The 26,122-nt window shown below is 41.3% G+C and overlaps 1 protein-coding gene across 1 annotated transcript in view; it reads left to right on the plus strand.

The window, feature by feature from the left end:
• Positions 1-5,069: 5,069 nt before the first annotated feature.
• LOC135558172 (double-stranded RNA-specific editase B2-like) overlaps positions 5,070-26,122 on the plus strand; it is a 38,369-nt gene continuing 17,316 nt past the window's right edge. The window contains exon 1 of the mRNA XM_064991910.1: positions 5,070-5,269. Within this exon, the coding sequence (XP_064847982.1) occupies positions 5,170-5,269 (100 nt within the window). The 5' untranslated portion in view covers positions 5,070-5,169. The remainder of the gene's footprint in view (positions 5,270-26,122) is intronic.

Consider the following 26,122-nt stretch of genomic DNA (forward strand, 5'->3'; position numbering starts at 1 on the left):
ATTTCTTGTAAAACACATGAAATTAAATAAATATTTGATAATGTAATAACAGAACATAAGAAATACTGCGTAACTGTACACATCTGATCATCATGAGTTAGTAATAGAGACAGAGATACAGTAAGGAGTTTGGGAAATATGAAATGATACCTCACACCTCTAGAATTAAACTGCCTGTAAATATTTAATCAGCAATTTGATATGCCTTTTAAATATTCAGGAAATGTAATCAAGCTAATCATAATCTTTACTCCGTGTCTTAATGAAAGATCCTAGTATGGAATTTTCCATCAAGCATGACATGATTAGTTGACTAGTGGCTCATAGATGGGAAAAAACACCCTTTGACAACCGTCTCCATCCAAAATATGAGGAACAAAGTCAAAATCTAATTCTGACAACTGTAGTAGGTTACATATGAAAAAGGTTAGTCAGGTTTCATGCCAAATGCTGCATTTAACTAAATAGAAAGCATTTTACCTTCACATTTCCACACTGATGCCAAATCTGGTTGAAAAAAACTAAGAGAGAATAGAGAGCCAAACATTATAGGGTAAACATCTCTTTAAAGAGAAGCACTTTTCCTCATATCTTGGAGGAAGAGACACTTCCATTAGAATTGGGTCAGATCTATATTCTCTAATCTGCTTGGCCTCAGGAGAGCGTATGCAAGATGTTGTACCCCATTTGGCTGAGCGGCCCATGGGCTCATTGTGAGAGCAGCTCATTCCCCCTGCCTGTCCTCTGGGGTCTCAGACACTGGTTGGAGCATGTGTTCTCTGTTCCTTATGAGGCACGATGAGGCTTGCCTCTGAAGCCAAAACAATGCTGATATCTCATAATGAATTCAATCTGAACTGAGGGGAAGAGAGGTCACATCACTAGCTATGTCCCAAATGGTACCCTATTTCCTACCTAGGAAATATAGGGAATAGCGTGCAATTTGGGAGCATCCTGGCAGTTACAACTAGGTGTAATTCCATAGGTTGTCTAATACAAAATCTGGGTAACACTTTATTTTAAGGTACACATATTAGCCACTAATTTTCTAAGTTTCTAAGTATGTATACAACATATCTGTGGCCACTCATGTGTGTCTGTCTCCTGCAGTCCTGTTGGCATAAACATGAGGTTGGTTTGTTGTCATAAACTCTTGTGATTCAAACGGAAACAAAACAAATGGAAACGTCTGCAAACCACACACGGAACCTTAACTCATAATGCGATCTTGAGAACTCTCTCATGTGTCCCTTTTTCAAATGCTTCCCTTTGGCTGATATCTGGAGGCATGTCACTACTTGAGCTATTTCATGTGTCTCAATTGGCACCCTATTCCCTACGTAGTGCATTCATTTTTACAAGGGTTTATAAGGAGTAGGGTGCCATTTAGGACACAGATATATAAACTACAGCTAAAATAATCTTCATGGCGTGGAGAAAACTACTCGTGCCTCTCTTACGGTCTGTGTCCATGTGGAATAATTTCAGGATACAAGGATAAGTCCCAACTTTGGGATGGAAATGGAGGGACAGGGTGAGATGAGGGATGGGCTGCATCACAAATGGTACCCTTTTCCTATATAGTGCACTACTTTTGACCACTTCAGAGTGAAGTGTCAAAAGTAGTGCACTGAATATGGCATAGGGTGAGATTTGTGACTCAGTATCTAAAGGAACTGTGGGGTACAGACCACAGGAGGCTGCTGAGGGGAGAACGGCTCATAATAATGGGCAGAACAGAGCATCAAATACCTGGAAACCGTGTGTTTGATGTATTTGATACCGTTCCACTCATTCTGCTCCAGTCCTTACCGCGATCCTGTTCTCCCCAATTAAGGTGCCTCCAACCTCCTGTGGTAGAGACTAAAAACACACAAAGGCAGTGAGGTAAAATGTTATCTGGAAGAAGGGTTCCAAAGGGCCCAACACAAACCCCCAGAGGCAGAGATAAAGGAGGAGGTTACAGTATCAAACTAATCCCCTCGAGGAGGCTTATAGTTATAGTCAGCACCCAAACAACCTGAACCTGCATCTCTCCTCTCCATACAGCTGGAAATGAAACAAATATGACAGCCACAATTAGAAAGATATTGATATGGTATTGTTACATACCTGTGTACAAAGTGTGCCATAATTGGAACAATAATTGGGATATGATTTATGATCATTATCATTCTGAGGACAATAATGGTATGTGACTGGCAGGGATTAAACACTTGTTAATTAAAAGTAAAGTTTGAATGGTATTTATTGGGAGGATTATTCAAAATAGGTATTATGACACAAATGACATGAGTTTGAGGATTGCATGAACCACATTCAAACATGCGTCCACTGAAAAGTGATTGCTTCAGCATTCTTCATGGATGTGGTTTTTTAAAGCTGTTGATAAATGATAGCAGGTAACGGTTCCACCATTACGATAATGACTGTTTGCAATGCATGATTCAGACAGGAAAGCAAAAATGATTGCCTTCAGCCTGAGTTTCCTTGACCGGAAAAGGGACTAAACTCTGAAACTATCAATGAAAACAGTTTCCTATTTACATGTCATGTGTCAATTCATTTGAATGGATGGTCACTTGATTGTTGTAAGAGAAAATAATAGCCATGACTCTTTTGACATTTCAGGCATATAAAGACAATACACTCAGGGTTGTGTAGGTTACTTTATAAATGTAATTTGTTACAGTTACTAGTTACTGTACCTGCTTTGACCACTACTGAAAAGTGCTATTTACATGTGAAAAATTAATACCACATGCTTCATTGCCTATTTTTTTACTTTTTGTTGGTGACACTTTGACATCTTGATAATATGCAGCTGTTTAAATGGACAGAGCTATGGATGCAACGACTGACCATCCATGATATCTAAATGATTGTGTTAACTATGTTATGAGGCTATACAGTGTTTGATTACATGTACAATGTTTACAAACATTGGAGTAAAACAAGCTTATATTTTGGGAGTGTGACAGTTGAACTAAACTCATGTTTTAAACAAATCAAAATATATTTTATTTTTGAGATTGTTTAAATAGCCACCCTAACAGCTATACACACTCTTGGCATTCTCTCAACGAGCTTCATGAGTTAGTCACCTGGGATGCATTTCAATTAACAGGTGTGCCTTCTTAAAAGTACATTTCTGGAATTTCTTTCCTTCTTAATGCATTTGAGCCAATCAGTTGTGTTGTGACAAGGTAGAAGACCAAGTCCATATTATGGCAAGAACAGCCCAAATAAATGCTTCACAGAGTTCAAGTAACAGACACATCTCAACATCAACTGTTCAGAGGAGACAGTGTGAATCTGGCCGTCATGGTCGAATTGCTGCAAATAACCCACTACTAAAGGACACCAATGATAAGAAGAGACTTGCTTGGGCCAAGAAACACAAGCATTGGGCATTAGACAGGTGAATTTTTTCCTTTGGTCTAGAGTCCAAATTTGAGACTTTTGGTTCCAACCTCTGTGTCTTTGTGAGATGCGTGTAGGAGAACAGATGATCTCTGCATGTGTATTTCCCACCGTAAAGCGTGAAGGAGGAGGTGTTATGGTGTGGGGGTGCTTTGCTGGTGACACTCTCTGTGATTGATTTAGAATTCAAGGCACACTTAACCAGCATGGCTACCACGGCATTCTGCAGCAATACGTCATCCCATCTGGTTTGGGCTTAGTGGGACGAGCATTCGTTTTTCAACAGGACAGTGACCCGACACCTCTGCAGGCTGTGTAATTTTACCAAGAAGGAGAGGGATGGAGTGCTGCATCAGATGACGTGGCCTCCACAATCCCCCAACCTCAACCAAATTGAGATGGTTTGGGATGAGTTGGACCGAAGAGTGAAGGAAAAGCAGCCGACAAGTGCTCAGCATATGTGGGAACTCCTTCAAGACTGTTGGAAAAGCTTTCCAGTTGAAGCTGGTTGAGAGAATGCCAAGAGTGTGCAAAGCTGTCATCAAGGCAAAGGGTGGCTATTTGAATTTATAAGTCCAAAATTGATGTAGCAAGTACATATTGCCCCTTTAAGTCTATCAAAAGTGTGTGAGTATTAAACATGTGTCTATTAGGTCTATGGATTGAAACAATGTATCAGCATGAATTAGATTGAGCAATAACGCAATGTGCAGCTGTTGCAAGAGCCATTTTTCACTGGCTGTCCACTGGTTTCAAAAACAATGATTGATAGGCAGCTTCTCCCAATATTGGGTTCAAATACACATTTAGATTTGTGAACAGCCCATCCATAACAACCACAATATGTAAGGCGCAAATAGCTAAATGAGAGAGCAGCAGTGTGATTCACATCAATGAGCTATGTAGATATCAATAATAAGTGATATCCGTATCGCCGTAGACTACACCACTGCTGTCATCCATACCTCCAAGCATCTATTCAAATTTGATCATTTTTGGATGCAGACGTAACATTGGAAGACATAGCATGGACTGTAGCCTACAAAAGCCTATTCCCGCTCTTTTCCCGCGATCCATCAAACCCATTATGTGTGTCATCATAGTGTTCTCTGATTTGTGGTCAGACTCCCTCAGGTGCAACAAATTTAGCGCATTTTTTTCAAAGCTGATTTGGATGTCATATTTTTTTGCAAACCTCCTTTCTGAATTTAAAAGTAATCCTCGAAGTAATCATCTAGTTTTTCAAAAGTATCTGTAATCTGATTACAATATTTTGCTGGTAACGTAATGTACCGGATTACAGTCACTGTTTTTCTGCAATCCATTACTCTAATCCGTTACTCCCCAACCCTTAATACACTTGCGCTATCCTGATGATATGTGCAATTGCGCACATTCCCCCCCAAAAACTATGTTTAATGCATATTATTGTTAATTTTGAAAAGGGAACAAAGCACACATCACTTCGCATTAGAGCAAAATACAGTGCTAAGCCCTTCGAGGGTGTGCTGGTTCTCCTATCTAGTCTAAATGATGTCACTTTATAAAAAGGCTGTCACAGCAAGAATGTAGGTGGCCCCCCAAAACAGCAGCAGGGAGATTCCGGCGGTAAAACTCACACATCACTACCGCGCTTCAGTGAAATAGTACGGGACTTTACTTGGAAAGTCGCAGTTTCTCATTTCACCAGTTCTCAACAAGGGAACAGCCTTCCACGGCCACTGTAGGAGTTTATTCTTGTGCCTCATGGCTGCGGCTCTTGGAAACAGCACCCGAACTATGGGAACTTCAGATTGTGAGCTGAGATGCCAGTTCAAAAGGAGAAGGAGGAGGTCGACAAGAAAAGGTCAGTAGACAAATTATGAGTTGTTACAAGGAGTTGAATGTGGACAGAAGATCAAACAATATACCATTTGATTTGTTAAGATTATAACGTTTGCCTTGAGGGTGCCTTTGTAGGCAATAAATCATAGCCTATAGCCCGAAATAAACTCAGGAATCATTTGTCACTGATGGTTATTGTGAATATATTTATGTTATTTATGCTAAGGTTTGCCAGTGGCCATAAAAATAAATCTACATACATGATTACAAATAGGATCACCGTAAAACGAATCACCTGTGCAGCACAACTCATTTCCACAAGGAGTAAAGTGATTTAAGAACTGTATAAATGTATCTCATGTTGGAGGCAACCAAAAAATGCACTGTGATGAATTTGATTCTCATATTGTTATACTGTAAGCAATGTTCACGCTAAACTGTGCGCGTGCGCGTGCGCGCACTTCCTCCAGTACTGCCGCGCACAATAAATGCCATGCTGCGCAGAGACTTAAGAGATTGAACTTCACTGAGTTCGCCTCTTTTAATTTGCACTATTTAAATACAGAACAATCTGTGATCAACAAACCAAAACAAATCTAACTTTGCAAGATTGATTTTATTGTAGGCAGAGACAGAGCGCAACGGGGTAGAATTCTATTGGCTGGGGTAGCCCACGAGCGGTCTTTCAATCACACGCGAGTGAATGCGCTTTTCAGATCGGTTCAGGTCACAGCGCAAAACCAAGCGTGTGCACATTTGTTGATATTCTTTTATAGTTAGCCCAGTTATGAATAATTATAGGTCATTAATAGGGAGTTACTGCTTCCTGGAAGAGCACAAAACGTGTAGGCTACATTTCAAGCTGTCTTTGAAAAACCCGTCAGATAAAAAGTGTATGTCTAATTTAAGGGGCAGTGTTATATTTTCAGACATGGTTGAATATGCAAATACGCCAATATTCAGAGGGGTAGCCCACACTGTCTAATTATCTGTGTGGTAATAATAATCCATTGTATTTCGTAAACACAAAACAACGTAATTTACAGTCACCTATTTGGCCCATGGTTTGAACCAGGTACTGCAGTGACACCTCTTGCACTGAGCTACAGTGGTTTAGACCACTGCGCCACTCGGGAACCCCTTCATAATGTAAAAACGTTTTTAAAAGTCTCATCCAATGACCACTACATATAGGCCTCTGTAGGCTATATCGTAGAAATCAAAAGCTATTTCCATGTGAAAATGTTATGTGATTTGCTCCATTTGTTTTGTTGGTAGGTCTACATTATGTTCAAATAGCCACAATAGCCTATTGGCTACTGTCTAAAACTGTAAGGGTACAGCCTCAGTGTTCACTGTAAACACAATAGCCTATTGGCTACTGTCTAAAACTGTAAGGGGACAGCCTCAGTGTTCACTGTAAACACAATAGCCTATTGGCTACTGTCTAAAACTGTAAGGGTACAGCCTCAGTGTTCACTGTAAACACAATAGCCTATTGGCTACTGTCTAAAACTGTAAGGGGACAGCCTCAGTGTTCACTGTAAAATTAGCCTCACAAAACTGTGTTCAGTGTTCACTCACAATAGCCTATTGGCTACTGTCTAAAACTGTAAGACAGCCTAACACAATTTTGGCTACAAAACTGTGCAGCCTCAGTGTTCACTGTAAAACAATAATTGGCTACTGTCTAAAACTGAAGGGAAGCATTTCACTGAAACTAAGTGCTTTTGGCCCTGAATTGCATCAGTCAAGAATAGACCTAACATTTTCTCAGTGCCCCAAAATAATAGAGGGAACATTGACTAATGTGGGATGTGGAATTGGAGACAATGTGGGATGTGGAATTGGAGACAAGTGGGAGTGGAGTTGCTGTGTGGGAGATAGAATGATGGTCAAAGATAAAAGTCCAAAATAAAGTCAAAATAAAGATTTAAAAGTAAGTCAGTTTGAATGACACTGAGGGGCAGTGTTTTTACAACTAATGCCGGTTTGCCTAAGGCTGATGCCAGTCAGGTGTTTGTACACATATACGCATATACACACACTCTTCATCGAATACACGCATACACTGACGGACATAGTCCCAGACATGCACACAAACATATACAGTTGGCATTGCTGTTATGATTTTAGTTGTCCTTGATATCCTTAGTTTATTTATTTATTTTTATTTATATAGTTTTTGCATTGCTGTTGGATGTTTTCTTTTGTCTTTTTCTTTTTTTTCTTTAGTTCATTTTCTTGTCTGTTTGTGCATTGGGGGGTTCTTGGGTATGGTGAATGGAATTAATTGTCTTTTTTGTAAAAAAAAAATATATATATATATATCTATTCTTGGGGGGGCTGTGGGAGGGGTCTCGGATGGTTGAGGGACAGCTATTGGGGAACTGTGGGGGGATCTTGGAGGGTTCGGGTGCCTGTTTTTTTGGCCTGGTGTCGATGTGCCCTTGCTTCTGTGTGTCGCTCTGAATGGTGTCTGTTGGATGACTGGTGTGATGTAGTTGTTGAGTGGCTTCACTGCAAGTATATTGTATGTTTCGGATATTAAATAAATGGTAAAATATATACACAAAAATATAAACAATTAAAATGGCTTTTCACAGTTCTCCGCCTCCATCTCCTGTTATTTAAAGTCACTTTCATTTTCATGAAAGCCCTGACAATCATTTCTATTGTCCTCTTGGCAACAGGTCATATTTTAGGATTACACAGCCGTTTGTTCTGGACACACTAATCCTCAGAACATGCTACAGATTATTTCATAAGGGGTTTTATATTAAAACCTATGCTCATTCAAAGTGCTTAAGCCTATTCTCTTCCATTTATGATCTATTGACCTTTTGCTGCTCAAGGTGAATTAATGGGAGAGTATATAAGGATACACAGGGTGAATACATTGTATGCATCCCAAATGGCACCCTATTCCCTGATTTACCTTTTCATTAGGTACATTTGTTGAAACAGAGCCCTGTGAAACCAAGGATACATCCCAAATGGAACCCTGCTCCCTATATAGTGCACTACTTTTGACCAGAGCTATTTGGGATGCAGCCTTGGTTTCACAGGGCTCTGTTTTAACAAACCTACCTAATGCAAAGGTAAATCTTAGTGCTGCATTATTTTAGGTATCCCCAAGGCAACAGCTACTCTTCCTGGGGTCCAAACACATTAATGCACTTACATCACACATAAAACAAAAGATCAGATTCAGATGGTTTAATAGTCACATGTACAGGGTTGCAGGTGTGATTGCAGGGTACAGTGAATATCTTAGGCCTTGAGCTCCAACATACAGGACAAGTGAAATAAAACATTTAAATGATAAAACAGTACATCATATACCATTATTACACCACTTCATATCTACAATACAACATGTATAATAAAACCATTCAACAAAATTACAATGTACGCGTGTGCTAGCGTGGGTCTGTACCTATGTGTGTGTCTCTTCACAGTCCCTGCTGTTCCATAAGGTGTATTTGTATCTGTTTTTTGTTATCTGATTCTACTGCTTGCATCAGTTACCTGATGTGGAATAGAGTTCCATGTAGTCATGGCTCTATGTAGTACTGTGAGCCTCCCATAGTCTGCTCTGGATTTGGGGATAGTGAAGAGACCTCTGGTGACATGTCTTGTCTTGTGGGGTATGCATGGGTGTCCGAGCTGTGTGCTAGTAGTTTACTTGTCAACACTTCTTACAAAAACAAGTAGTGATGAAGTCAATCTCTCCTCCACTTTGAGCCATGAGAAATTGGCATGTATGTTATTAATATTAGCTCTTCGTGTACAGTTAAGGGCCACCTGTGCTGCCCTGTTCTGAGCCAATTGTAATTTTCCTAAGTCCTTCTTTGTGGCATCTGACCAGTAGTCAACAGTAGTCAACAAAACAAAGGAGAATGATCGCGGACTTCAGGAAACAGCAGAGGGAGCACCCCCCCATTCACATCGACGGGACAGTGGTGGAGAAGGTGGAACGTTTTAAGGTTCTCGGCGTTCACATCACGGACAAACTGAAATGGGCCACCCACACAGACAGCGTGGTGAAGAAGGCACAGCAGCGCCTCTTCAACTTCAGGAGGCTGAAGAAATTTGGTTTGTTATCTAAAACACTCACAAACTGTTACAGATGCACAATTGAGAGCATCCTGTCGGGCTGTATCACCGCCTGGTACGGCAATTGCACCACGCTCAACCGCAAGGCTCTCCAGAGGGTAGTGCGGTCTGCACAATGCATCACCGGGGGCAAACTACGTGCCTTTCAGGACACCTACAGCACCCGATGTCACAGGAAGGCCAAAAATAATCATCAAGGTCAACAACCACCCGAGCCACTGCCTGTTCACCCCGCTATCATCCAGAATTCGAGGTCAGTACAGGTGCATCAAAGCTGGGACCGAGAGGCTGAAAAACAGCTTCTATCTCAAGGCCATCAGACTGTTAAACAGCCATCACTAACATTGAGAGGCTGCTGCCAACATACAGACTCAAACCTCTGGCCACTTAAATAAACAGACTTAATAAAGGTATCAATAGTCACTTTAAATGACACCACTTGAATAATGTTTACATATCGTACATTACTCATCTCATATGTATATACTGTACTCTACACCATCTACTGCATCTTGCCTATGCCGCATGCCATGGCTCATCCATATATTTATATGTACATATTCTTATTCATTCTTTTATATTTGTGTGTATTTGTGTGTATAAGGTAGTTGTTGTGAATTTGTTCGATTATTTGTTTGATTTTACTGCATAATCGGAACTAGAAGCACAAGCATTTCGCTGCACTCGCATTAACATCTGCTAACCATGTGTATGTAACGAATAGAATTTGATTTGATTTGATTTAGTCCAGGTGCGACAAAACTAGGGCTTGTAGGACCTACCTCATTGATAGTGTTGTTAAGAAGGCAGAGCAACACTTTATTATGAACAGACATCGCCCCATCTTAGCTACTGTTGTATCAACATGTTTTGACCACGACAGTTTACAATCCAGGGTTACTTCAAGCAATTTAGTCACCTCAAATTTCTCAATTTCCACAGTATTCATTGCACGATTTAGTTGAGGTTTATGGTTTAGTCAGTGATTTGTCCCAAATACAATGCTTTTAGTTTTTGAAATATTTAGGGCTAACTTATTCCTTGCCACCCAGCTCTTTGTTGAGTGTTGCAGTCATTTCAGTCGCTGTAGTAGCTGACGTGTACAATGTTGAGTCATCCGCCTACATAGAGACAAAGCCAGTGGCATGTCGTTAGTAAAGATTGAAAAAAGTATTCCTGATTCTACCTGGATTGAGTTGGAGAGGTTTCCATTAAAGAACACCCTCTGTGTTCTGTTAGACAGGTAATTATTTTTCCACAATATAGCAGGGGGTGTAAAGCCATAACACATACATTTTTTCCAGCAGCAGACTATGATCGATAATGTCAAAAGTTTTTATCATTAATTTCTCTCAGCCAATCATCAGTCATTTGTGTAAGTGCTGTGCTTGTTGAATGTCCTTCCCTATACGCGTGCTGAAAGTCTGTTGTCAATTTGTTTACTTAAAATAGCATTGTATCTGGTCACACACATTTTTTCCAAAAGTTTGCTAAGGGTTGGTAACCGGCTGATTGGTCAGCTATTTGAGCCCGTAAAAGGGGCTTTACTATTCTTGGGTAGGGGAATGACTTTTGATTCTCTCCAGGCCTGAGGGCACACACTTTCTAGTAGGCTTAGATTGAAGATGTGGCAAATTGGAGTGTCAATATCATCCTCTATTATCCTCATGGTGTGGAGGATGGAAATGGAATGGCATCAAACATATAGAAACTATGTGTCTATGTGTTTGATACCATTCCACCTATTCAGCTCCAGCCATTACCACTAGCCTGTCCTCCCCAATTAAGGTGCCACCAATCACCTGTGATGTAGTAATTTGCAGATATCCATCACCTATTTTGTGTAATATGTTTTGAATTACAATTCGTATTATATGCTATGAATTAGCAAAATGTACAATATGTTACGAATTTGCAAACCTAGTTAGTTGGTTAGGTGGCGAAAGTTAGCTAGGCTATGGGTTAGGGTGAGGGTGAGGGTTAGGGTTAGGGTTAGGGCTAGGGGAAGGGTTAGGGTGAGGGTTAAGTTTAGGAGTTACGCTAAAGGGTTAAGGTTAGGGCTAGGGGAAGGGTTAGGGTGAGGGTTAAGTTTAGGAGTTACGCTAAAGGGTTAAGGTTAGGGCTAGGGGAAGGGTTAGGGTGAGGGTTAAGTTTAGGAGTTACGCTAAAGGGTTAAGGTTAGGGCTAGGGGAAGGGTTAGGGTGAGGGTGAGGGTTAAGTTTAGGAGTTACGCTAAAGGGTTAAGGTTAGGGCTAGGGGAAGGGTTAGGGTGAGGGTGAGGGTTAAGTTTAGGAGTTACGCTAAAGGGTTAAGGTTAGGGCTAGGGGAAGGGTTAGGGTGAGGGTTAAGTTTAGGAGTTACGCTAAAGGGTTAAGGTTAGGGCTAGGGGAAGGGTTAGGGTGAGGGTGAGGGTTAAGTTTAGGAGTTACGCTAAAGGGTTAAGGTTAGGGCTAGGGGAAGGGTTAGGGTGAGGGTTAAGTTTAGGAGTTACGCTAAAGGGTTAAGGTTAGGGCTAGGGAAGGGTTAGGGTGAGGGTGAGGGTTAAGTTTAGGAGTTACGCTAAAGGGTTAAGGTTAGGGCTAGGGGAAGGGTTAGGGTGAGGGTGAGGGTTAAGTTTAGGAGTTACGCTAAAGGGTTAAGGTTAGGGCTAGGGGAAGGGTTAGGGTGAGGGTGAGGGTGAGGGTTAAGTTTAGGAGTTATGCTAAAGGGTTAAGGTTAGGGCTAGGGGAAGGGTTAGGGTGAGGGTTAAGTTTAGGAGTTACGCTAAAGGGTTAAGGTTAGGGCTAGGGAAGGGTTAGGGTGAGGGTGAGGGTTAAGTTTAGGAGTTACGCTAAAGGGTTAAGGTTAGGGCTAGGGGAAGGGTTAGGGTGAGGGTTAAGTTTAGGAGTTACGCTAAAGGGTTAAGGTTAGGGCTAGGGGAAGGGTTAGGGTGAGGGTTAAGTTTAGGAGTTACGCTAAAGGGTTAAGGTTAGGGCTAGGGGAAGGGTTAGGGTGAGGGTGAGGGTTAAGTTTAGGAGTTACGCTAAAGGGTTAAGGTTAGGGCTAGGGGAAGGGTTAGGGTGAGGGTGAGGGTTAAGTTTAGGAGTTACGCTAAAGGGTTAAGGTTAGGGCTAGGGGAAGGGTTAGGGTGAGGGTTAAGTTTAGGAGTTACGCTAAAGGGTTAAGGTTAGGGCTAGGGGAAGGGTTAGGGTGAGGGTGAGGGTTAAGTTTAGGAGTTACGCTAAAGGGTTAAGGTTAGGGCTAGGGAAGGGTTAGGGTGAGGGTTAAGTTTAGGAGTTACGCTAAAGGGTTAAGGTTAGGGCTAGGGGAAGGGTTAGGGTGAGGGTGAGGGTTAAGTTTAGGAGTTACGCTAAAGGGTTAAGGTTAGGGCTAGGGGAAGGGTTAGGGTGAGGGTGAGGGTTAAGTTTAGGAGTTACGCTAAAGGGTTAAGGTTAGGGCTAGGGGAAGGGTTAGGGTGAGGGTGAGGGTGAGGGTTAAGTTTAGGAGTTATGCTAAAGGGTTAAGGTTAGGGCTAGGGGAAGGGTTAGGGTGAGGGTGAGGGTTAAGTTTAGGAGTTACGCTAAAGGGTTAAGGTTAGGGCTAGGGGAAGGGTTAGGGTGAGGGTGAGGGTTAAGTTAAGGAGTTACGCTAAAGGGTTAAGGTTAGGGCTAGGGGAAGGGTTAGGGTGAGGGTGATGGTTAAGTTTAGGAGTTACGCTAAAGGGTTAAGGTTAGGGCTAGGGGAAGGGTTAGGGTGAGGGTGAGGGTTAAGTTTAGGAGTTACGCTAAAGGGTTAAGGTTAGGGCTAGGGGAAGGGTTAGGGTGAGGGTGAGGGTTAAGTTTAGGAGTTACGCTAAAGGGTTAAGGTTAGGGCTAGGGGAAGGGTTAGGGTGAGGGTTAAGTTTAGGAGTTATGCTAAAGGGTTAAGGTTAGGGCTAGGGGAAGGTTTAGGGTGAGGGTGAGGGTTAAGTTTAGGACTTACGCTAAAGGGTTAAGGTTAGGGCTAGGGGAAGGGTTAGCTAACATGCTAAGTAGTTGCAAAGTAGATAAAAAGCAGTAAGTAGCCAAGTTTAAAAGTTGCTAATTAGCAAAAATGTTAAAGTTGTCCAAGATGAGATTTGAACTTGTAACCTTTAGGTTGATATACAGAGCTGTTACATGCCAACCCATCCACCCCGACCAACAAGCCTAATTTTTCGTTTTTGCATTAAGTAGCCTTCCGTCTTATGTAACCTTAACAAACTTAACTTATCATACTAATTTGAGTGTCTCAGAGTTTAGTTTACTATATTACATCTAATGTATGAGACCAGGCTGATTTAATAGGATCTCTATGGTCATACTGCTCAAAAATGTTACGTTTTATAACCATCATGGAACCATAGATCATATTTGCACTTCTCCAGAAATAGCAGACAAAATTGCATTGCATTCGAGCAGTGTATGTTCTCAACATAAACCCATGAATCTTTCAAATAAACAAAAAACAATCTGTTTTTTTTAAACAAAACAACATTTCTAAATAGGACATTTATTAATTTAAATAGTATACAGTAACCCTACAATAGGCCTAGTTATAACAAACATGTTGCTAATTTTATTGGCTTCAACATGGAAATATTGGTCATTGCGTTCACATTTCGAAAATGCACTGCATGTTTGAGCCATGGACATTTGGACATTGTCCCAAACATTATAATAAGATTAGTCTACCATCGTTGTTGATATGGGCTGTTAGAGAGTTAGCCACGTAAAACATAAACAAAGGAACAGGACAATAGCCAAGGCTACAAGCAGATTCAGCTCCAAGGACAGCAGAATTCCCACCATTTGACAGTTAAGTCCAACAGATGAAAGTTGAAGTTGTCATATTTTAACTAAATGATAAAGGAAAAACAATAAGCCGACCATTGTCTGAACCATCCATTCAATGGGCATCACACATATGCCTAATGAGTCCACATAAGCTACATATGGACAAAAATTATATACAATATATAATGAAAAAATGGGAATGTCTGACTGTTTTGTTGCTTGTGATATTTCAATAAAGCATTGTTTATAGGCTACTGAAAATGCAACTGTGTGCCTCCACTGGCAAAATCGATACCATAACCAATTGCGTTACCGCTAAGACCAGCTTTTGGTGAGTTATCACTGGTAGAGCTGCTTGAAATTGGCACACGTTTTTAATTTAAAGACAGACCTCACATGTTGACATTAGCGCCGCCTTAATGCCAGCTGAACATAGAGCACATCATGTCTAAAAAGTGGCATTCTATTGGGGTATTGTGCTGTAATGATTTAACTAAAATTTTAAGCTATTTTTAATTGATATATTTACAGAAGGGTTGTGGGTGTGGGTGTATATTGCTCTTTTGATGAATGTCATCCTTTCAATGTTCATCAAGAAAGAGCCAATTGGATGTTTGGTCAGAGGAGGATCCATACAAAAACCGTTGTTCCCAGTATGAGAAATTATGTATTGTGTTGTTATGGATTCCTAAAGAGTGTTTTCCTACCTTCAAAATACTTAAAAGCAGTCCCAGTCAGATGCGGTAAACATTTGAGTATACAAACATGCAAATTATGAGACAAATGTATGGCCTTGGAACTTTCCTTGGACATCATCTAAGTTTTCTTCAAAGACAATAATGGTTTGATGATTGACAGAAGTTACTGTTAATTTGGTAAATGACTTACCATTTTCAATTATCAGACTCTCATGTTACAGTATATACACCATGCAGGGACTAGAGACTATTCGGTGCTATATACTGTACTTGGTTTATTTGGGAAAGTTGTGCAATATTGTCCTAAATTCAGGGCAGATTATCATGATGGAAGAACATGGAACAACAGCTGTGTTCTATCATCTGTTGCTTCAACAAAATGTATAATAATTTGTATCCATATTTGTTGATTGGGCTGCTATTTTGATAGAAAGGTATAGTATCAGAAACACAAAACCATTACTAGAGCAAGTCAACATGCAATTTTACTTCTGCTTTGTTTACAGATCTGTATCGTGAGTGCATCAGGTCGAGACAGGGAGGGAGGGAGACAAAGGCTTTTGATATGATTGCAGTGTTAACATGTCAGGTCTGCATTTAGCTGTATTGGTTGTGTGAAGTTGCAGTGAAACCAGACATAAGTGCAGTCAACTAGGCTTCATGCTTTCAAAAATACTGACAGATGGACGGACGGCCAGACAGACAGACAGACAGACAGACAGACAGACTGTCTGTCAATCAGCACAAGGGAAATGTTTTCCTCTCATTTCATGCATTAGGGAAACCAGTCATCTTTAAATCTATATTGATGTAATAAAGCTGTAATTATTACTGTCCACTGTAACAGACGACAACTGAAACAGACTTTTACTCTTATTGTATTTGCTGTTACTCAACAACTTGTTGTATTATTCATTAACCATTGCTGTAGTAAAGAAACCCATAACAATATCGTCAATATGTTATCCCAGACAGTGAGTAGATCGTTTGAGAGAGTGCTGTTGTTTTGCAAAAATAAAAAGGTTAAATCAAGCCTTTCTTATTGATTGATTTCACTGACATTGAAAGCTACATTTAATCAGATGTTCTTATTCAGAGTGACTTACTGGAGCAATTAGGGTTAAGTTCCTTGCTCAAGGGCACACTGACAGATTGTTCAACTATTTGGCTCAGGGATTTGAACCAGCAGCCGTTTGGTTACTAGCCCAATGTTCTTAATCACTAGGCTACCTGCCACCCCATTTGTTAAATTGCTCACTGTACTAGAAGGCAACATAGATTAGAGGAAATATAGTATTTGGTTTAATGGTTTGATGTCATTGGTGTTACGAGTTGAAATGAGGCCATTTTCACAGCTGTTGTATCAGCGGGGAGCCACAGATTGGTGCCACAGTATGCCATTGTTATTATCCCATGTTACAATGAAATTCCCATCACCATATGTTTTAGGAAAAATGTTCATAATTCAGTTCCAAGTGTTTGTGAGCGCTTTGATATAAGGTTTGGTTTTGAACGGCTTTTGTCTGTATTTGTTTTTGATTTGATCTACTGTATGATTGATTTGAGGAACAGAATGTGTGTGATCTGCCTGTCACAGTGAGGGTTTGCTCAGATATCAGACATCTCACTGCTTGACTGGTTTTTACAACAATCACCCAGCCTGAGCTTCTGGTTGAGTGGACCTTATGAGATATTCTCCTCTCTAGTCCAAAGTTATGACCACACAGGGTTCAATTATTGGGCCGACTCTCTTCTCTGTATACATCAATGATGTCGCTCGTGCTGCTGGTGAGTCTCTGATCAAACTCTACGCAGACGACACCATGCTGTATACTTCTGGCCCTTCTTTGGACACTGTGTTAACAACCCTCCAGACGAGCTTCAATGCCATACAACTCTCCTTCCGTGGCCTCCAACTAATCTTAAATACAAGTAAAACTAAATGCATGCTATTCAACCGATCGCTGCCTGCACCTGCCCGCCCGTCCAGCAACACTACTCTGATGGTTCTGACTTTGAATATGTGGACATCTACAAATACCTAGGTGTCTGGTTGGACTGTAAGCTCTCCTTCCAGACTCACATCAAACATCTCCAATCCAAAGTTAAATCTAGAATTGGCTTCCTATTTCGCAACAAAGCATCCTTCACTCATGCTGCCAAACATACCCTCGTAAAAACTGACCATCCTACCGATCCTCAACTTCGGCGATGTAATTTACAAAATAGCCTCTAATACCCTACTCAATAAATTGGATGCAGTCTATCACAGTGCCATTTGTTTTGTCACCAAAGCCCCATATACTACCCACCACTGCGACCTGTATGCTCTCGTTGGCTGGCCATCACTTCATACTCGTCACCAAACCCACTGGCTCCGGGTCATCAACAAGACCCTGACAGGTAAAGTCCCCCCTTATCTAAGCTCGCTGGTCACCATAGCAGCACCCAACTGTAGCACGCGCTCCAGCAGGTATATCTCTCTGGTCACCCCCAAAACCAATTCTTCCTTTGGCCGCCTCTCCTTCCAGTTCTCTGCTGCCAATGACTGGAACGAACTACAAAAATCTCTGAAACTGGAAACACTTATCTCCCTCACTAGCTTTAAGCACCAGCTGTCAGAGCAGCTCACAGATTACTGCACCTGTACATAGCCCATCTATAATTTAGCCCAAACAACTACCCCATCCCCTACTGTATTTATTTAGTTCCTTTGCACTCCATTATTTCTATTTCTACTTTGCACATTCTTCCACTGCAAATCTATGTTTTACTTGCTATATTGTATTTACCTCACCACCATGGCCTTTTTTGCCTTTACCTCCCTTATCTCACCTCATTTACTCACATTGTATATAGACTTGTTTTTCTACTGTATTATTGACTGCATGTTTGTTTTACTCCATGTGTAATTCTGTGTTGTTGTATGTGTCGAACTGCTTTGCTTTATCTTGGCCAGGTCGCAATTGTAAATGAGAACTTGTTCTCAACTTGCCTACCTGGTGAAATAAAATAAAAAATATATAATATGGGTGGGCTGTTTTAAAAAAAGATCCAGGACTGTATGTGTCAAGCGGCTGAGAGTAGGACTGCTGATTTAGGATCAGTTTTGCATTTTAGATCACAATCAACAAGATTACATGGATGAGGGGGGTCCTGATCCGAGCTCAATGCTCCTACTCTGTAGCTCAGTTGGAAGAGCATGGCGCTTGTACCGCCAGGGTTGTGGGTTTGAGTCTTGCGGCCACCCATACGTAAAATGTATGCACGCGTGACTAAGTTGTTTTAGATAAAAGCTTCTGCTAAATGGCATATACTATACTTAATACATACAGCCCCTGATTTTTCTCTTAAATACCAACTAAACTGGAAAGCCATTTTTTTCATTAGCTATGTTCATTGTGTAATGTCTGGTACATAACCAGTTCAAACTGAACTAATAGTGTCCGCTGTTGATGTGTCTAGGGTGACATATGGCTCCTTCTCTCTGAGAATATTGTCATGAAGTTCTCTTCCTGTTTCTCTGATTCCTGCAGATGGGAACAACCTGCTTGTGAACAACAAACATCACAACTACATGAATAGTTTGCGGTATATTATGTATTATTATGTATTACTTGAGTCTGGGAAAAGTGGCATCAAAGTGAGCCCACGGAACTCACTTTGGCTCCTAACCATGACAGGCTGGCTGTGTCCCCCCCCCCCCACCCTTCATTTGATGTCACTCTCTCAGTGGAGATGTAGACTTTTGGCAGACAGTAGCCTAGCCAATTGTGTCAGTTTCATAGTTTCATTCATGTTACTTGACTGTGTTGGTTTCCTCAGAGAGGCTCTTCACAGGTAAATAAGAGGAGGTTGTCAGACGATTTTGTTCCATCACCTCTCATCAACAATATGCAACAAAGTGATCAGAGGTAAAGACGCTTCAGGAAAGATCTGGATGGGAAGTTGTTTTAGTGTTGGGGGACTAACAGATAGGAGACGAGCTTCATGTTCTGAAAAAATGTGTTGCTTCACCTCTTCACCATACTGAAGTTGAATAACACTTTGTTCTTTCCTTATGAGCCTTCGTGTTTCCATGGAGTCTGAACTTCACTACAATGGGAAAACTGGATTGAGAGAAAAAAAAGCACAGAATTGGTGCAAGTTGTTTTGATCTACTCTCATGCCCCATGTACTCTACCTTGGCAAATAAAGGTGCAGTTCAGGTATGATTGTCTGTGAGACATTCTTTTTCAGTCATAACCAATACCAGGAGTATCAAATTCCAGTCTTTGAATGATGCTGTGTTTGCATGTATGTATTACAATTATACACTTCAACAGTATTTACCAATCCTGGTGCTGGGACATTAATGGTTACACATTGTAACTATGCAATAGACTAGAAACATGATTTAATGGGTTAAAGGATGATTTGTAATTCCTATATACAGAAACAGAATAAAAAGAAAACAGTACACTACACTTCTTATTCATCATGTCAATACTCTAAAACCGGTTCATCACAATATCTCATTTCCTTCATCTGCATTGATCTGATAAACACAGGATAACTGTAGTATTTCATCAAATGAGAGACTTAATTTCAACCAGTAGAGAATGTGGAATGCTTTATTGAAAGAAGTTAATTAACCAAATATTATAAACACATAATACATGCATTATAAATATTCGAATTGTCATATTATATTATAAATACAAGTTCAAGTGCAGATCTGTTGTGCATTATAAAAACAAAGGAAGAAAGTGGTAGTGAGAGAGGTGTAAAAGACAGAAAGGGAAAGAGGTAAGAACATAGGAGCAGGGAAGGCAGCATATGATTAATGAATCACAGTGCTACCCTAATATTCTCTCAGTTCATCAAAATTACATAATAGTGTCTCTAGTGGTGTCTCTTAACCAGCCTTGGGCTCCCAGTCGGCCCGAAGGTTATCTTAAGAGCGGGTGAGGTGGCGATGACGGGACTGGGGGTTGGCATCCTCTCTCACATCAAAACATGCCTGCAGACGAAAGACAGAATGGAGATAGAGAGAGAGAGCATGATTTAGCCTTGTGTTTTTTGTATACTATCACTGTCAGTCATCATAATCAGGAGGGGAAATGCAAAACTGACCTTGGATCATTAACTCTGGGACTACTACATCTCTATCTGTATTTCAATGTAAAGTATCTCTTTAATAATACTTCCTGTTGACCCAACCAAGTAACCTCTCACCTCTGATCATGCTGTGCCCTCTATGTGTCAGCCAGTTCAGATGCAGGAGGTGCTCACTGACACAGGTGATATAACCTAGAGGACTTAGGGAGAAGGGGGAAGAGGGATGAAGTAAAGGAGAGAGACTGTTATTGAAAAAATAACACTGTCAGAGACAGTGTTCAACAAGAATCTGTGTGTCTGTGGCTTCACTTGGTGTCCACACTAAGTGCCTGCAGAGTACTTTATACTGAAACGTATAAAGTACTCCATTCTCATGAAGTTAGTCTTTGAAGGTGGAATGATTCACAGTTATACACCTGAGCTTGCTTACTGCACAACGAGTCATAAATCAGATTGATACATCAGTGTGTGGGTTATAGGGTGTGTAATTGTTCAAAAACATTTCTATACGGGAGACTTAAATTAGCCTGTTTTGTTTTTGTACAGACATCCCCCTTACCTAAACAGCACCCTCACCTGAGAAGTAGACATCAAAGGGAGAGAAACTGGGAATTGAATAACTGCAGTTGACATAGCTAAGTAAATGGAAGAATACTCTTATTACAATGTGTTGTGCATAGTGTAGTCTATGGTGTTGCCAGGGAACAGCACCCTCTTCGAAGATGTAGGAGGTGAAAATCTCCCGCACAGGGATTGTCTCTCTTGCCGCGTTGTTGGACCCCATCGTTGAAACATCCTGCAGAGCAGCTGACTTCTCCTCTGGCACACGGTGGTGAGCTGCAGATCCCCTCCTGGTCCTCATGTCCATTCTCATGAAGTTGTGCAGGACACAGGTAGCCTTCACACGCCTGAATACCTCCAGGAGGCAGTCCCAGATGGCCCTTGTCACCCAACCTTGTAACTATCAGCAATTGTTTTGAAGGAATCTCCAATTGCAAGGTATCTGTAGGTATATGGAAGATAATGTCATTATTAGACTTTTACATCACCAGGTCATTGTGAATGACTAAAGTATACTATTTTTTAATTTACTCTTATTTTACCAGGTAAGTTGACTGAGAACACATTCTCATTTACAGCAAAGACCTGAGGAATACTTACAGGGGAGAGGAGGGGTATGAATGAGACAATTGTTAGCTGGGGATGATTAGGTGACAGTGATGGTATGAGGGCCAGATTGGGAACTTAGCCAGGACACTGGGGTTAACACCCCTACTCATATGATAAGTGCCATGGAGTCTTTAGTGACCACAGAGAGTCAGGACACCCGTTTAATGTTCCATCCAAAAGAATATCTCTTATAACAAACCATGATAACATTGGATAGATGCATGTGTAGAATGTGACAACAACAGGATCATATCAAGGATAGCATCACAAATGAATACATAAATACCACTTGAAGCTTGATGATGAGTTGATCATTTGAATCAGCTGGGCAGTGCTGAGGCTGGTTTTGTTTTTCAAATCTGTTCAAATTTGAAGTTACATGTGTGCAAATCAGATTTTTGTGTGTTCAGACAGCAAATCATTTGCTGACATGGCTACACTAGTTGTCATAGTAACTACGGGTGTGTCCACAGTGGTGTAGGCTGATTGGTGGTGGTGCTTGTGCTTACTATCACTCGGAAGTTATGTAACAAGCTAAGGAGACAATAATGCCTGCCAATGTCGTTTCCCAGTTGTTTTGAATGTTCAAAATCATAGTACAAGAACACTTTTAAAGCCTCAAAGGATAAGATGATCCAACTTTCAAAACAAGTCCTTTTTGGCCACAGCACTGAGCTAGCTAGCTGTTTAGCTTTCTAGCACATTCACTCATTTGTTAGTAAACGATTAACAAGCTAGTTAGCTACCACATGTTCTTGTCAAACTGTCAACAGAAAAGCTAGCAAGCAACAAGATATGCCAAATCGCAGTCTAAAAACCACTTGAGCACATGTTAATCAGAATTGCCCATTCAGACACAAGTCGCATGGCCAGGAATTAGATTTGCTTGAAATATTAGATTCCATGTGCTTTTTGTCTGTTCAGACTGCAGGAAAAAGAACAGATTTGGATATGCCAGAAAATAGGATTTGAGTCACTTCAAACTGCCAATATGAACAAGGCTTAACTGATATCATCTCTTGCAGAACAATATATATTTTGTTCACTTAGCAATGGAGCCCCATATCCATCAAGGGAAGCGAGCCCCGTATCCATCAAGGGAAGGGAGCCCCATATCCATCAAGGGAAGGGAGCCCCATATCCATCAAGGGAAGGGAGCCCCATATCCATCAAGGGAAGGGAGCCCCATATCCATCAAGGGAAGGGAGTCCCATATCCATCAAGGGAAGGGAGCCCCATATCCATCAAGGGAAGGGAGCCCCATATCCATCAAGGGAAGGGAGCCACATATCCTATACAGAGATCAAAATGGAAAGTCTAACAGCATCTTTGCAGCACTCTGTGGATATTTCCACCTTGATGAACAGAATACACTGGTGGTGGTGGTAGTGATGACTGACTTTCTCAATTTTCTTATCTTTTCGCCCACCAGGTCCTTTTGTCCACCATCCCCTCTTCATCCACTATGAGCCCTGGTCAAAAGTAGTGCAATACTGTATATAGAGAATAGGGTGCCATTTGGGATGCAGAAGCGGTTTATTTCTCACCTCATTTCCCCTTCCCCCAGCCAGACCCAAACCTGGCCCTGCTGAGCTGGTAAATTCTACTGAGGAGAAATTATGACCAATTTGTCGCCGTTAAATGTGAGGCTTATTTGATCCACTAAGTGGATTGAAATGTGAAAATTGAATGTATGTACTGTATATTTAAACCATGTTGGCCTCAGCAAACCCAATTTGAAAAGATGATGACAATGCAAATATGCAAATCTTAAACTAGAGACATATAAACCCCGGTATCGATGTTTGTGCAAAGTAAAGTATTGTGTCTGTGTATGTTTCTCTGATGTTATGACTAGCACTAGTGACATATCAAAACATGTAAATTAACTTTTATATTGATTACTTTATGACAGTATATATTTTTCATATAATGAATGTTAATGTTTTCCTGGAAATATTTTTGGAAAAGAAAATATTTTTTCTGGTCAGCCAATCAGCTCAAACAATGCATTTAGCCAGGAGGTGGAGGGTCCACTATGAGATAAAAATGAGTTATTTGCTCAACCTCTTAAAAAGAGGTCCAGGAGGTATCCTTATCTCCCTAGCAGAACTGGCAATCAGTGTCTAGCAGAGATTAGTCAACTGAGCCACAAAATGTATGCGTCCCAAATGGCACCCCATTCCCATTTTAGTATACTACTTTTGACCGGAACCCATAACGTAGTGCACTAAATACGGAATAGTGTGCCATTTAGGATGCAACCATGGCCTTTCTACACTCTTTATGCCTGAACTGAATGATAATGGCTTCCAATGTATTTAGATGTCTACAGGTTCAACAAAAACTAACTTGAAGAGGTGACACTGGGATGCTGGCCTTCTAGGCAGAGTTGCAAAGAACAAGCCATATCACAGACTGGCAATAAAAATAAAATATTAAGATGGGCTAAAGAACACAGAGACTGGACAGAGGAACTCTGCATAGAAGGCCAGAATCCCGGAGTCGCCTCTTCACTGTTGACATTGAGACTGGTGTTTTGCGGGTACTATTTAATGAAGCTGCTAGTTGAGGACTTGTGAGGTGTCTGTTTCTCAAACTAGACACCGTAATGTACTTGTCCTCTTGCTCAGTTGTGCCCCGGGCCTCCCACTCCTCTTTCTATTCTGGTTATAGCCAGTTTGCGCTGTTCTGTGAAGGGAGTAGTGCACAGCGCTGTATGAGATCTTCAGTTTCTTGGCAATTTCTTGCATGGAATAGCCTTCATTTCATAGAACAAGAATAGACTCACGAGTTTCAGAAGAAAGTTATTTGTTATTTGTTTCATTTTGAGCCTGTAATCTAACCCACAAATGCTGATGCTCCAGATACTCAACTAGTCTAAAGAAGGCCAGTTTTTTTGCTTCTTTAATCAGAACAACAGTTTTTAGCTGTGCTAACATAATTGCAAAGGGGTTTTCTAATGATCAATTAGCCTTTTAAAATGATAAACTTGGATTGGCTAACACAATGTGTCACTGGAACACAGGAGTGATGGTTGCTGATAATGGGTCCCTGTATGCCTATGTAGATATTCCATAAAAAAATCAGCAATTTTCAGCTACAATAGTCATTTATTGCCTGCATCCGTAATGGGTCAGCGGTCAAACGACCTCCACTCATCACTGTCAAACGCTCCCTGAAACACTTCAGCGAGCAGGCCTTTCTAATCGACCAGGCCGGGGTATCCTGGAAGGATATTGATCTCATCCCATCAGTAGTGGATGCCTGTATTATTGTTTTTAGATGCCTTCCTCACCATCTTAAATAAGCATGCCTCATTCAAGAAATTTAGAACCAGGAACAGATATAGCCCCTGGTTCTCTCCAGACCTGACTGCCCTTAACCAACACAAAAACATCCTATGGCGTTCTTCATTAGCATCGAACAGCCCCTGTGATATGCAACTTTTCAGGGAAGCTAGAAACCAATATACACAGGCAGGCAGAAAAGCCAAGGCTAGCTTTGTCAAGCAGAAATTTGCTTCCTGCAACACAAACTCAAGAAAGTTCTGGGACACTGTAAAGTCCATGAAGAATAAGAGCACCTCCTCCCAGCTGCCCCCTGCACTGAAGATAGGAAACACTGTCACCACCGATAAATCCACTATAATGGAGAATTTCAATAAGCATTTTTCTATGGCTGGCCATGCTTTCCACCTGGCTACCCCTACGTCGGTCAACATCACTGAACCCCCCACAGCAACTCTCCCAAGCCTTCCCCATTTCTCCTTCTCCCAAATCCAGTCAGCTGATGTTCTGAAAGAGCTGCAAAATCTGGACCCCTACAAATCAGCCGGGCTAGACAATCTGGACCCTTTCTGTCTAAAATTATCTGACGAAATTTTTGCCACCCCTATTACTAGCCTGTTCAACCTCTCGTGTTGTCTGAGATTCCCAAAGATTGGAAAGCAGCTGCGGTCATCCCCCTTCTTCAAAGGGGCGGACACTCTTGACCGAAACTGCTACATACCTATATCTATCCTACCCTGCCTTTCTAAGGTCTTCAAAAGCCAAGTCAACAAACAGATTACCGACCATTTCGAATCCCACCAAACCTTCTCCGCTATGCAATCTGGTTTCAGAGCTGGTCATGGGTGCAGCTCAGCCACGCTCAAGGTCCTAAACGATATCTTAACCGCCATCGATAAGAAACAATACTGTGCAGCCGTATTCATTGACCTGGCCAAGGCTTTCGACTCTGTCAATCACCACATTCTCATCGGCAGACTCGATAGCCTTGGTTTCTAAAATGATTGCCTCGCCTGGTTCACCAACTACTTCTCTGATAGAGTTCAGTGTGTCAAATCGGAAGGCCTGTTGTCCGGGCCTCTGGCAGTCTCTATGGGGGCGCCACAGGGTTCAATTCTTGGGCCGACTCTCTTCTCTGTATACATCAATGATGTCGCTCTTGCTGCTGGTGAGTCTCTGATCAAACTCTACGCAGACAACACCATTCTGTATACTTCTGGCCCTTCTTTGGACACTGTGTTAACAACCCTCCAGGTGAGCTTCAATGTAATACAACTCTCCTTCCGTGGCCTCCAATTGCTCTTAAATACAAGTAAAACTAAATGCATGTTCTTCAACCGATCGCTGCCTGCACCTGCCCGCCTGTCCAATATCAATACTCTGGACGGTTCTGACTTAGAATATGTGGACCACTACAAATACCTAGGTGTCTGGTTAGACTGTAAACTCTCCTTCCAGACTCACATCAAACATCTCCAATCCAAAGTTAAATCTAGAATTGGCTTCCTATTTCGCAACAAAGCATCCTTCACTCATGCTGTCAAACATACCCTCGTAAAACTGTCCATCCTATCGATCCTCAACTTCGGCGATGTCATTTACAAAATATCCTCCAATACCCTACTCAATAAATTGGATGCAGTCTATCACAGTGCCATCTGCTTTGTCACCAAAGCCCCATATACTACCCACCACTGCGACTTGT

The sequence above is a fragment of the Oncorhynchus masou genome, chromosome 17, assembly GCF_036934945.1.
Source record: "Oncorhynchus masou masou isolate Uvic2021 chromosome 17, UVic_Omas_1.1, whole genome shotgun sequence".
NCBI classification, from domain to species: domain Eukaryota; kingdom Metazoa; phylum Chordata; class Actinopteri; order Salmoniformes; family Salmonidae; genus Oncorhynchus; species Oncorhynchus masou.